The following is a 13,600-nucleotide window of genomic DNA, read 5'->3' as shown; positions in this document are numbered from 1 at the left end:
TCTGTGTCCCTGCCCACTCCCTGCCCAGGCAATTCACGCAGCAGCAGCCGTGCAGGGGAATAGCACAGTGCGCAGCTCGCACGGTGCGATGGGTCCCGGGCCTGCTAACCCGTGGTGGTTAGAGACTTCCTGGACACGTGCTGCCAGCTGGCAGCGTGCCCTGAGCCGCGTCCAAAGTGACCTCATGCTCCATCACAGCCGGGGAGTGACTCAGGAGGAGCCTGGCCTGACACTGTCAGGCAGTGTCTGGTTCGGGCACCCCCATGCTATTGTCCTTCCTCTTCCCCCACCCCACGTTGGCTTGTCCCCGATGGAGGGGGATTTTGAGGCATTTCCTGATAGCAAAGGCAGTGCCATAAGGGGTTGCGGTCTGTGGATACTGTCTGAGGACAGGGAGATGTGTGGGAGGAAAGATCCCCAGTGTGTGCAGAGCTGCCATGCGTGGAGGTCACAAATTGTCCCCACCTGGTCCGTAATGAGCCCAGAGTCCCAGCACTGTGCAGAGCAGGGCACAAAGACAAATGGAGTGTGTTTGGCATGGGCTGACGGGCTCTTGGAGAGCCATTTCTAGCAGGCAGGGTGCTGTGTGGCTGTTCCCCCACCCGGGAAAAGTGACAGAGCTCTGACACAGGGGATCTGCATCAGTTCCTGTCCCCACCACGGGCTCCTGTGGGACTCGGAGCAGTTTGTATGCCTGTGCCTGCGATGGCCGCGGGTGTGTCATCCTGTTTGGGAGGTGACCAGGGAGGCAGTTTGGGGGTCTCCAGGGTCTGCCCTGTATCTCGAGGGCTCAGCCATACCCGAGATGCTTCTGTGCCATCCTCCCCAGCACCTCTCCTTGCTTTGGGTACCAGTGGTGCTGGAGGGCCCCTCTGGTGCTGTGGGACCTGCTGGAGCACTCACATGCTGGCTGGGGGAGTTTATGTGAGAGAAATGCAAGTGGTTTCCACTCTCGGTGTAAAACTGTACCCAGAGAAGCACTGAGGGGGGCCAGGATGCTGGGGAGGTGATGAGCCTGGGAAGCCAGGCTGTGGGTTGAGACGAGGCACCATGCCGAGGGGAGCCCAGCTAAGCACAGCACAACGGAGCCTGCCTCCACCCTGCAGCCACCGCTGCGCTTCCCCTGCTCCCCTGCAGTAGTGAGGTGCTTCAGGGACCAGGAGGAGCAGAGAGGAGAGCAAAATTGCGGGGTACCAGGTCCCAGCTGTTTGGAGGCTCTTTCCAGGGAAGCGCTGAGACCACTGGAGATGTAACCATCATGGTGTAGGGGACTTGGGAGGGGGACTGCTGGTGCAGGGGTAAGGACAGGGCTGAGGACATGCAGCGAGGGCAGCTCTTGCTTTTCCAGCGACTGGACTGGAAGGGTTAAGCCCCGGTCCTGACCCCCACCTCCCGCTGTCGTTCTGGGCAGCAGAGCCAGTTGGTGACAAGAGGCTGATGCTGATGAGGGAGCATGTGAAGCCGGAGCTGTGAATGGGGCTTTATCCCAGGAAGGACCTGCCTCTGCTCCATCCCTCCCCTGCTGCCAGCACCAGCTGCAGGCAGAGTCCTGCGGGCAGCGATGTGCCAGTAGCCTCTGAGCGGGGCACACGGGGCTGGGGAGACTTGCCCCGTGCCCCCGCAGAGCGTGGAGGTCTCCTGGGAAGACGTGTGTGGCTGATCTGTGCTCCAGCGCACAGGGCTTTTGTGAGGGAGGCAGGGGAAGGTCTGCAGGCCAGCCTGGAGCAACCAAGGTCCAGGGTTTAGCAGGAGATTGTTTGAAACAGAGGAGCAGGGTCTCTAATGACATCTTCTCTTCTTGACTCTTTCAGATGAAAGACACAGGAAAGGAAGGACGCAGCCCTGGTTGTTCCCTTATGGTGCTGCTCTGGGGATGCTCCACCTTGTCCTGCAGCCCTGCCTGGGGGGTGGGCTCAGCCCCAGCACACGGACCATAGCTCTCCAGGCAGCACTGCTGCAGAAGGGAGCTCCACCAGGCTCCAAAGAAAGAGACGGAGGCAGCCCCGCCTGAGAAATGCAGCTGCCTTCACAACCGCTGCTGCCTTGACCCTCCACTTCACTGTAAGGGTGTAGATTCATCTGTGCAACCACCCCACCGTGCCTTCCCCACCCAGCCGCCCACCATGCCAGAGCTGGCGGAGCTGAGCAGCCCCCGCACGCCTGCGGATGCGGACCACATCCAGAGGAACATCTTGGAGGAGCATGTGGAGCTCTGGTGGTTCCAGGACCCCAAGAAGTCCATCCTGTGCTACGGGATGGCTGTGGTGCTGATCCTGGCCTGTGGGATCGGGGGCATCATCCTGCTGTATAGCACTAGCAGCCGCTCTGGGGAGTGGCGGCTGGCCGTGGGCACCACGCTCTGCCTCCTGGCCCTCCTCGTGCTGCTGAAGCAGCTGCTGAGCTCTGCAATCCAGGACATGAACTGCATCCGCAGCCGGGATCAGATTGAACTCCTGAAGAGCGGGGGCTTCTCGGACTGCCTGGTGCTGCTGCTCAGTGCCCTGGTGCTGGTGGTCTGCGGGGTCGTGCTTACCATCCTCTCCACCACGACCATGCAGCTCAGCCCCGCGCGGCCGCTGGCCAGCATGTTCACCAGCGGGGTTGTCCTCCTGACCGGTGGCAGTGCCATCCTCCTCTGCCTGCTGCTCTACCTGCTCTGCACCTCCTGCCGCCAGGCTGCTCCTCGGAGCCTGGAGACTGGCGAGATCCGTGTCTTCACCATCTCCGGCCGCCTCGCTGCAAACAGGCGGCTTCCTCCCACCTCCAGCATGGCCAACCTGATCTGACCCCAGACACCCCTGCGTGAGCATCACTGGATACGATCCATCAGCAGGGCTTGTGCCTGCCTTTCCCCAAGGAAAGGCGAGCGTTGCGGTGTGCCTTGCGCTTCTTTCGGAGATGACTGGCATTTGCTTTGCCCCGGGCTGATGGCACAGCAGCAACTTGGGGTGCCTGGACGAGCTCTGTGACCTGGTACGTTAGGAGCGCAGCGCTGGCCTGGTTGGCGTTTTATCTCCGCAAAGCCTCCTGTGACAGCTGCTGCCTGCCCGGCTGTGACCCGTCACAGAGTTAAGGTGAGCCTGTCCTGTACCCCTGGGGACCCCAGTATTTGCTTGGTTCCTGCAGTTGTCGGGGCTGTGTTGTGCACTCTCCTGGCAGGAGTGGCTGTGACTGCGGATGGTGTAAAACTGCCCTGTGCTCCATGCAGAGCTGCCAGCTCGGACCCCGGTCTCAGCTGGCACCAGCACTTTGGGCCTCTGAGCCCGTGAAGGTGGGCACATGCTGAGCATGCTGTGATGCTCTGTGTTGTGCATCCCCTCCCTGCCAGGCTGCAGGACCCCTGAGCGAAGTAGAGCCTCTAGCAGCTGATGAATGGCAGGAAATATTCCGAGTGTCAGCAGGCGTGCAGCACGAGTGAAGGGAACTCAGGGGGAGGTACGACTGCAAGGGCTGCTCGCGAGAAAGCACCTGTGTGTCTGTGGGAGGGAATGTGGGATTTGCATGGGATTCTCTGTGCCAGAGCTCCAGTATGGCTGGACCTCACATGAAATGCCATTTGCATTTGCAATGCCAGGATCTGTTCCAATATTACCTTTCTGCAGCCCAACATCTTCTGTGGTTTACCAAAGGGGTGATCAAAGAGTGTTGATGTCAGGGCCCTGATGGGTTGTCAGTGTGTCGGGGCTCTGTTATCATGCCAGCATGCTCCAGCCACATGAGCCACAGACAGCAAGGTGCAGTCACAGGGGAATGGTGATGGGATGCCCGAATCCTGAGGGGCAGCGCCATTGCCCTGCAGCAGGAGTTTCCCAACCGCCGCAGCGCTGCAGCTCATCCCAGTCCCTGCGTCTTCCCACACTGTTTCTGTCTCCCAAGTGCTGCAGCTGCTGCAGGGCAGAAAAGTTCTACTGCTTGGGCCTTACCTGGAGCTGTTTTGGTGTTTTATCTCTACAAGGTGTCTATCACCAAGGTGCCTTTCCCAGAGGCAGACTAACAACTCATCCCTGGGAGCTTTTCCTGTGACTTGAGGCTAATTTACCTGTCAAAATTCTCATTTCCTCCATAGACCCATGAACCATTTTGCTGCCCTTTCCATAGCACAGATCCTAACCTCCTAGCAAAGCTGCTCCTGTGCAACCTCCTCTTCCTCTTCATCTTCCTGTCTGCTCCTGTTTTCCCCTCACCTGAGCTGCTCTGCCCCAGCTGTTATTTTTGCTCATTATTCGCTAAGTTGCCTCTGTAATGGAACAAGACTGAGCTATTCTTTTTTGGTGTCTGGTAACAAATTTATTTGGAAGAGGACAATAGCTCATTCCCTCAGTTCCAGCATGATTCACTGTCCGTGTTACGCCTGGAGGCAGTGTCAGAGTTCAGCATCAGCAAACCCCACCAGGTATGCGCTGGACAATGAGGACTTCATCCCTTCACAGCTCCAGACCACACCGTCTCTCGTCTCTCGTGCTCAGATTGCATGAGGGCACTTCTGTATTCATCTGCTCGCTTTCCTTCCCCCCAAAGCCTTGGATTATTTTCCCAAAGTATGAGAACATAATTCTGGCTTTTCTTTTCTGGATCTCTGTTATTTCTACATTTTCCTCTGCCACTTTCACATCATCTATAAATTTTATTAAACTGCTCTTTCCTCCTCTCTGCATCACTTCCCTTAATCTGCCCAAGAGTTCAGAGGGTGTTACTAAGCTCAGGTCCTTCTGCACTAAGTCCCCTGCAAGGCAAAGAGCTGTCCTTCCCCTCCTGGCTGTCTGACCTCAGGTCCAGCAGGGACCCCTGTGCAAACACAGGGAGGCACAGGCCAGGGCTGGGCAGTTTTGCACCATCACCGTTGCTGCTGCTCTGCAGATCTGTGTCGGTGCACGCGCAGTTATGCCGAGCTGCACCGCCTCTGCCCGCATCAGTGCTTTAGCAGCTACTCCCAGCTCCCCAAACCTGCAGGTATGGACAGGCCGCAGCTGCCTGCACACCAACTGTTTTGCACATCTGGGCATTTCTGTGAAGATGCGTGACTGTGCCCAGCTCGCAGCTCCATGCTGCCTGCATATCACTGTGAATCCACCCCTCTGTAGCCCCTTCAAAATGTGCCCCAAGTGCCCATGAATTGTGCCAGAAAAGGATGCTCGTGGGCTATGTCAACCTGAGGAAATAATGGCTGAGAACCGGCTGTCGCTGAGGACGGGGGTTTGGGCGTCCGGCTGCCCAGATGGACCGCCTGCGCTGCCCCAGTCACCAACTCACCCCCTGCGCTGCTGCAGGTGCTGGTTTGTTGCATTCTCGGTTCCTGTGTTGTGCGTGGAAATACATAATAAAGTGTTGCAGAAGTCAAGCATGTTGAAGGCTGATGCTTGAGTGATGGCATTTCTGTGGAGCAGGAGGTGGCAGGGCTGCGCAGAGCTGGCCTCTGCTCAGGCTGAGCCCAGGGCAGGAATTATGACTGCCCAGGGTCCCTCCTGCAGCGGTGGTTTTGGCTCATCAGCTAGCGTAGCAATGCCACCAAAGCCCCCCGAATGCTCGTACTTATTTCCTGATACACGACTCCACCTCCAGATGCGTGTGCATCTCCATGTGCTTAAGGACCTAGACATAGCCGGTCCCCTTTACCACCACTCTGTGAACTTAAGATCTTGCCGTGCCCCTGAAAGTATTTCACGGGACACATGCAAAGCCTCCTGAATATGTTGGTGCCAGCTGGTTTGTTTACAGAGAAGCTGTTTCACCCTGCAGTAGGGCCGAGCCTCGAGCCTCACGGAGAGCAGCCTGCAGCGAGCCTGGAACCAGTCTGCCTGCATACCTGCTACTGCTCCCATCCGCCAGCCTCGACCGCGGTCCTTCTGCAGCTTCCTGGGGGGATCCCCCTTGAGAAGGTTCCTCCTTTTCTGCTCTGACCCCCTTGGATTCCAGCTCTACGTGCCAGATGCATTTCCCCTGACACGAGGTGCCAGGTTCCTGCCTGCTTGCACTGGAGCTGCCTGGAGAGGGGGCAGAGGGGCTGCCGCGGGACCAGGGTCCCCTACACACCCAAAAAGTAGCCACGTCTGCTCCATTAAAGAATAAATGTGTGGGCCTCCCAGCAGGGTCAAAAAGGACAAGCAACCCACCACTAGGTCCTGAGGGATGGGACTGAGTGAGATGCTGGATAAATAAGCCCAGGAAGCAGTTTTTTAAGACATTGCTGAGACCAAAATTAGAATACCGCATCTAGCATGAGTTCACGTGATAAAAAGCTTATCAACAAACACCCTCCAACAGATAACTGAAATGTATTTTCCCAGCCCTCAGATTTAAGTCTCCTATCTTACCTGAAAAACATTAGAAATTTCCAAAAATTACAGCATATATTGTATTTTCACAGGTAGTAAAGGGCTGTTAAGGTGAGCCCAGAAGGCAAAACAAGAGGCAGTGACTGCAAAACTAGAGCCAGGACAAGCTCAGTTTAGAAATACCGCATTTAAGAGAGAAAACTGACTGACCACTGAAACAAGCCAGCAGGTTGTCCTTCTCCTCCTCATGGCTTCAAACAGCACGTTCCCTCTCTGGAAGGTGCTTTAAGTCACTGGCCTGTATCGCCCATCCAACACCTCAACCAGTCATCCCCTTTGATTTACATTCTCTGACGTGTATTATTTACTTTTGTACACACTGTGCTCTGTAAATACCTTATTGAGTAGAGAAATAGATAAGCAGTTTACAGTGAAATGGAGGTTTGAAGGAGATGGGAGAATTAGCTGTGTGGCAGGTCTGCAAGAAATGCCATCCCTGTGATGATGCTTCATGCTCCGGAGCACGATGGAGAGATTCCCAGGCTATCAGGGATGGTAACAACTGGGCTGTGCCCAGGGAAATCTTCCCCGCCGGATGGTACCAGCCTCATGAATCACTCACTAAGGGAGAATGCTGCTGCTCCCTGCTTTTAACCCCAGCATGACCCACACAGGCACAACCGGCTACAGCAGAAACAACTTGCAGTGACCTGTGCCTCACGTGCTGTTTATCGTACCACAAAGATGACAGGAATGCAAAAATTATAATGTTCGTACAACTTCACAGCTAGAGATACAGACGTGACTCTGTAGTGGGCGCCGAGGGACAGGGCTGTCTCGCCCCAGCGCACATGCTTGCCTGACACCACAACCGGTGCTGCCAACAAGTTTGCTCAGCTCTGCAGAGCTGACATGGGAAAGGTAAGTGCCTTTCTAGCGGGTCTCGCTGGAGAGAGAAGAGAGAAAAGAGAGAAGGGACACAGCAGGAAGCAACGCTGGAGAGACGTGCATAGAAACCCTGGGATGATGCACCAGGGCTGCCTGCGCCAGATCAGGTAACAGATTTATTTGCACAAGACCACTCATTGTGCCATTGCCGCAGTTAACGAGGAATGTATTTATGGTCCTTGAAAGCACATGGAAAAAAAGCCACACCCCAGCTGGAGGGGTCTCCTCCCAGCATTGCCACTGGGAGAGCCCCAACAAACCATCGCAGGCAGAGGCAGGGTTAAACCATGTTTTAATCGCACGCTGGAGTGACAATGCATTGGGGGCAGAGCAGGGCTGGGTCCCTGCCTGAGACCCCGCAGGGCAGGCTCCTCTTTCCACCCCACCAGGCTGCCCAGGTGTGATCAGCACCATCTCCTTCATCCTCAGCATCCCAGCAGGGCTGGGAGGGCCGCAGCGGGTCTGGTGTCCCCATGCCTGTGCAGCCCCGCTGGTGTCACGCTGGGGCACCGTGGGGCCTGCTGCCTTCACCCTCCCCAACTCACCCCTTCTCCCCCTCCTCTCCTTTGCTCCTGCCCCCAGCCACGTGGGGCCAAAAGCCAAGGGCAGGTGGGAAAGGGCAGGAAGGGGATGGAGGTGGGGGGGACGGTGAGAGGCTGTAGCGGTGGTGGCTGGGCTGCAGGCTCAGATGGAGAAGTGCAACTCCTGCTCCTCTTCCTCCGGCAGCTGCTCGCTTGGCTGGATGTAGTTGTCCTCAATGAAGCCGTCGTCATCCTCAGCTTGCAGGTCAGCAGCGCCAGGCATGGGGTGGCTCTCGCTGGCCCCTGGGCCTGAGGAGTCCCTGTCCCAGCCACTGCTATCCTCCATGCGGCTGCCTCCAATGGAGCTGGTTTCAGGCAGCGGCCGGTGGTGATAGCTGGCAAAGTTCTTGTGGAAGAGCTTGCACTTGGCAGCCAGCGCGATCAGGATGGAGATGCCAATTGCTGCCACCAGGAAGCCCACGAGGTATGGCCAGCTCCTTCCCCCCTTCCCGGAGGGTGGTGTGGTGGCTGCGGTGAAGGAAAGGCATGGCAGGGCATGGCAGGTCAGCCTGCAGCACAGCCGGCGCTCCTCAGCGACCAGCCCCATGCGTGCCTGCGGCGTGCAGCCAGCACTGGATTGCTTTTGTAAGGAGCAATATAAATGCTCCACCAAGAGCTAGCTACCAAGGATGTGTGAACACTGTGGGGAAAACTGCTGGACGGCTGCCTGATACTGGTGCCCATCGCTGCAGAGCGTGTGTTCTGTGTGGGTCTGTGGCATCTGCTAACTTTTCTGTTGCCAAGCCAGCAAACACCTCTGGGTGGCGGCCACCCTGCCCACCGAGCCACTGCACCAGTGATGGCCAGGCAGCCTGAGCCTCTGGGACTGCAGGGCAGAGCAGAAGGTCTCTGGCTGCGGTCCCCTCTGGGGTGGTGGAAGGCAGGAGGGAGCTAGACCTTACTGACGCCCCTGTAGCTGCACAACTTACTGTTGCTGTGGGTCACTGTGATCTGCTGCGCCGTGCTGACCCCCCGAGGAAACCGCTGCTTCACCCGGCAGCTCAGGTCCTGGGAATCCAGAGATGCAACCTCCCGTCCCCGCAGCTCCGGGGGTGATGCACAGGTCACCTGCACAGCTGGGAGACACAGAGGCTAAGGTGGGACAGGGGAGTCTTCACCCATCACCTCCCCAGTTTAGAGAAGACGATGCCTGCTTGCTCCTGGGCTGATGGGACGCATTGCAAGGTGCTCCTGGCTCAACAGCCCTCAGCACGTTGTAAGGCACAACCAAAGAAAAAATTCCCTGACCAAGGAACTGTGCAAGGGTGTGACTCTGATTAACAGGCTCCTTTTAACTGGATAATGCCAAATTCATGGATACTGATATAAACCCCACTGTTGCAGGACTGCTCTTGCCTGGGAGCTGAGCTCAGAGGGTTGGAGCCTGATCTGGCTCCACAGAAGGAGCTGCCGAGTGCTCAGCAGCTCCTGAAAATGTGGTCATTCCATATAGGTACACATAGGTGGATTTAGGGGCTGAAGTGTATGTGCAGCCCCTTTCCAGAAGAGTGGCTAAATTATCCTGCTGTCATTCCTAGAAATCTTTGGTATTATGTGTAACTGCAAGCAAGGAACAGATGCATCAACTTTTGGATCACTGTCCCTCAACAGGGTGGGAGAGCTCCCTGGAGAGCCATCTCAGAGCCTGCCCAGGGTTTAGAACAAAAGGATCGAGTGGAACCCCTGCACCCAGGGTTCCTGCCACCCGACAGCTCTGCTGCTGCCCGCCCCATCCACTCACCTTGCCTGCGCTGTAGCCACCGCTGCAGAGGGTGCACGGTGCAGTCGCAGACCCAGGGGTTCCCTTCCAGCCGGACCTGCGGGACTGCCTCCATCAGCTGCAGGCTCCAAGTGTCCACAGAGACCAGTGCATTTTGCTGCAGGTCCAGGTGGGAAAGAGCCTTCAGTGGCAGGAAGAAAGGGACCTCAAGCTCTTGCAGACTGTTGTTTCTTAAGACCAGTGTGCGCAAGTTTCCCAAGCCCTTGAAAGCATCCGTGTGGAGGTAAGCAATGCTGCAGCTGCTCAGGTCCAACAGGTGCAGTGCCCCGAGGTTGGAGAAGACCGCTGGGCTCAGGGCCACCAGAGCATTGCTAGAGAGGTTGAGGGAGCGCAAGGAAGGAAAATGCATCAAGAGAGTCCCGTGACGGGGCACGACCAAGGAGTTGAAGGAGAGGTCCAAACTGGTGATGTTGCTTGGAAGGGAACTTGGAGCATGCAGGAGGCTCTTCCCATTGCAGTTGGCCCATCCCTGGGAAAAGAGTGGCTGTCTGAGATGGGCTGTCTGCGCTGGGGAGGATCCCTAGAGCGAGACTCCCCAGAAGTTCAAATGCCTTAACTAATTACCCTTGCAGAGTTTAAAAAAGCAAAGACACAAACAGGTGTAAAAGCACATGAGATGCCAGTTTGGTGTGGGCCAAAACAAATGGAGAAGGATGAGCAGGACAGCCCAGCACTGAGAGCAGCCGACTGAAGACGTAAAGGAGGAGCATGGAGAGCCAGGAGGAAACGCATACAGACGGGGTGGGTACAAAGGGACCGGGATGTCACCTTCCCATCCCCTCTTCTGGGGCAGTTGCCATCTGCAGTTGCAGAACACTGTACTCAGCGCTGGTGAGGCCACACCTGGAATACTGTGTCCAGTTTTGGGCCCCTCAATACAAGAAGGACATTGAGGTCCTGGAGCGTGTTCAGAGAAGGGCAACGAAGCTGGTGAAGGGTCTGGAGCACAGGCCTTATGAGGAGCGGCTGAGGGAACTGGGGTTGTTTAGCCTGGAGAAGAGGAGGCTGAGGGGAGACCTTATCGCTCTCTACACCTACCTGAAAGGAGGGTGTAGTGAGGTGGGTGTTGGGCTCTTCTCCCATGTAGTTAGCAATAGGACAAGAGGAAATGGGCTTAAGCTGCGCCAGGGGAGGTTTAGGTTGGAAATTAGGAAAAATTTCTTTACAGAAAGGGTGGTCAAGAATTGCAACAGGCTGCCCAGAGAGGTGGTGGAGTCCCCATCCCTGGAAGTGTTCAAAAAACAGGTAGATGTGTCACTTCGGGACATGGTTTAGTCTAGTCTACCCTTGATTGGCTTAGAGTAGACTTGGTAGTGTGGGTTAATGGTTGGACTGGATGATCTTAAAGGTCTTTTCCAACCTAAACGATTCTATGATTCTATGATTCTATAACACCTTCCTCTTCCTCCCCGAGATCCCTACCTCCAGCCCCCGGGCAGCTCTCGCGTGACACAGGGGCATCCTCCCAGCTGGAGCAGAGGAGCGGGAGAGACCCCTGCCCGCTGTGAGGGCAGGCAGGCAGTGGCAGCCGGCCGGGCCGCAGAGCGGTGGGCTCCTGCAGCAGGCACCTGTGTCAAGAGCTGCTCCCCGGGGCCTGAGCAGGGAGTTGTACCCACGCCTCCAGCCCTCCCGTATTTCTGAGGATACGCTGCGAGTGGCAGCGGCTTAGTGCAGGCTGGCTCTGTCTATATTAGTAAATAAAACAGACCAGGGACCATTCGCTGTCCCAAAAAGCCAGCAGTGCACGCTGGATGGATGGATCAGCCCAAGTAGATGGATGTTCTACCCACACCCCCTCCCCCCCGCCAAAACAGGGTGGCCAAATTCGAACTGGTTTTGGGGAGCAGTCCCCAGCATGCGTTCCTCCTGCCTCGGCTTTATGTGGGAGAGGGCCAGCTGCCCAAACTGAAGCTCCCAGAGAGCAGCTTGGCAATGTAACTGCTTGCTTGGGCAGGCACAGTCTCTTGCTCGATGCCGCCTTTGGGCCCCGCAGGCAGAGATGCTTTGCTGGAAGTTTGCTGCGGTCCGTAGTCCCGGCTTTCTAGGTCTGGCTGCTTTCCAGCTAGCCACCGTTTCCGCTTCTTTGCCTCTTGCGTGATCACCTCTCCTTTCGTCCTCCTGTTCCCCCAAATCTCCTGTCAGGCCCTGCTGTCCCTGCTCGCTAGAGAAATGGTTGTGACTTTATAAGCCTGGGCGGCCGAGGACTGGGTTATAATGGGGCCAAGGCTGGGGGCACTGCACGGGTCCTGTCCCAAGCTCAGGCAGGGCTGGGCTTGGGGAAGCTGAGGAAAACCACACAAATGCTTTGAGGGAGTATCTGAGAGCGCGGTGGACAGCTCTGCTCTGTGCCATCCACCCGTGACAGCCACTTTTCCTGCCTCCTCCCAGCTCCCGCCTGGTGCAGCCGAGCTGCCTGCTGCGGAGCTTGTCCTGGCGGGATGGGTTACTTGTATTTCTGGCTGCTCGCCAGGTGCTCGGGGACCCTGACCCCATGGTCGGCCTGACGTGGCTCGGCCACTGCATCACTGCGCATGGGAGAAGGGAGCAAGGGGCTGGAAGCCCCTCGGGGATGTGCCTCACTGCTGCTCACCATGCAGCACCCCTTATGGGCAGCCGTGTTACGGCCGCAGCCAAGAGACACCCCCCCCCGCCCCAGAATCAGAAACACCACGGCTTGTCGTGTCTCGAGCTATGCGGAGCGGGAGCTCCCCACCGGGGCCCGCTGCCCCACAGGCACATGGTGCCGGCCCCCCGCCTGTGCTGGCACGACCAGGAGTGGGTGCCCCTGCCCGCCCCCGGCCACTGCCCACACCAGAGCCCCCTCGGCCCCCCTACCTGGTGGTCGAGGCTGCAGGGGTGTCCTGTCACCACTGACCAGGCGCAGAGGAGGCTGCAGACCCCGAGCAGACAGGCAGGAGCCATTTGGCTCCAGGAAACCGCCGGGCAGAAAAACAAGTCTCAGGGAAAGCTGGGAAGCCGGCGGAGCCGGCTGTGCTGGGCAAGGTGTGGCTGCGGCCGCATGGCCCGGGGCCCCCGCCGAGCCCTCGCACCCCGGCCGCGCGGCCCCGCAGACCACCGGCACCTGGGAGCCAGCCCGGCGGTGGCCGTGGCCCAGCTCCCTCCTGACGCTGCGCGCGGGTGAAAGGTGGCGGTGCCGGTTACACATTAACCACCGCACCGCACCACCTCCCACCGCTGCGTCCCGTGATGGGTGACCAGGGGACCGCCAGCGTCTGCCTGCTGGAGCGTGGGGTGCCATGGGGGCTGCCTCGGTGGGAGCGGAGCACCAGGAGGTGCTGGGAGGGGGCAGAGGAGGAGCGGGGCACCTCTGTGGCATCCTCCCCAATACGGCCGTGCTTGAGGAGAGCAGCCTGAGCCCGGCCCTGGTGCCGTGCCGGCCGCTGTGCCGCAGCTCCGTGCACCCAGGGCAAGGGCACGCAGCAAGCCTCGGGTGAAGAAGCTGGGGCTGAGGCAGCAGGAAAGTTTCCTACAGGAAAACAAAAGTCTCATTGGGATTCAGGCGGAAAGGTGTTTAAAACATGCAGCAGACAGGCAGGTCGCTGGGCCCGGCAGTGGCTCAGCCGTGTTGGCTTTCCGGCATTGGAGAGTCGCTAATAAAAATGTGGCTTCCCTGAGCAGCACCCAGAGCTCCTATGAAGGTCCCAGAGGACAGGGGTGCCCCACCGCCTCCAGCACCCCTTGCACAGACCCACCGCTCATCAGCAGTGCCAGCCCTGCCATGGAGTCAGTGAAAATCTGGGAAATTATGTCAAAGCAGCATCTTGCTGGCGTTTACTGGCACACAGTTGGGTGGGACCTGCTCCCATGCCCACGGGTGCCAGGGTGGCTGAGCGGGCAAGGGCTGGCAGAGCCACAGCCCAGGCAGGGGAGGTGCAGGCAGCACCCGCTCCCAGCTTTACCTCTTCAAAGCCCTGAGCTCTCTTCCCGGCTCCTTGCTCCCCGTTCCTGCCCCTGCTCAGCAGCAGGAAGCCGCCTGCCAACAAGAGTGCTGCGGCTCT

General features: G+C 58.0%; 1 protein-coding gene across 1 annotated transcript; it reads left to right on the top strand.

The window, feature by feature from the left end:
* The first annotated feature begins 2,123 nt into the window (after positions 1 to 2,123).
* TMEM125 (transmembrane protein 125) lies at positions 2,124 to 2,786 on the top strand. Its single transcript, XM_009478424.2, has one exon. The coding sequence runs from the start codon at positions 2,124 to 2,126 to the stop codon at positions 2,784 to 2,786; it is 663 nt and encodes a 220-aa protein (XP_009476699.2).
* Positions 2,787 to 13,600: the final 10,814 nt, after the last annotated feature.

The sequence above is a fragment of the Pelecanus crispus genome, chromosome 5 (genome assembly GCF_030463565.1).
Source record: "Pelecanus crispus isolate bPelCri1 chromosome 5, bPelCri1.pri, whole genome shotgun sequence".
Lineage (NCBI taxonomy): Eukaryota > Metazoa > Chordata > Aves > Pelecaniformes > Pelecanidae > Pelecanus > Pelecanus crispus.
The sequence above is the reverse complement of the archived record's forward strand: the minus strand, read 5'-3'. Positions and strand labels throughout refer to the sequence as shown.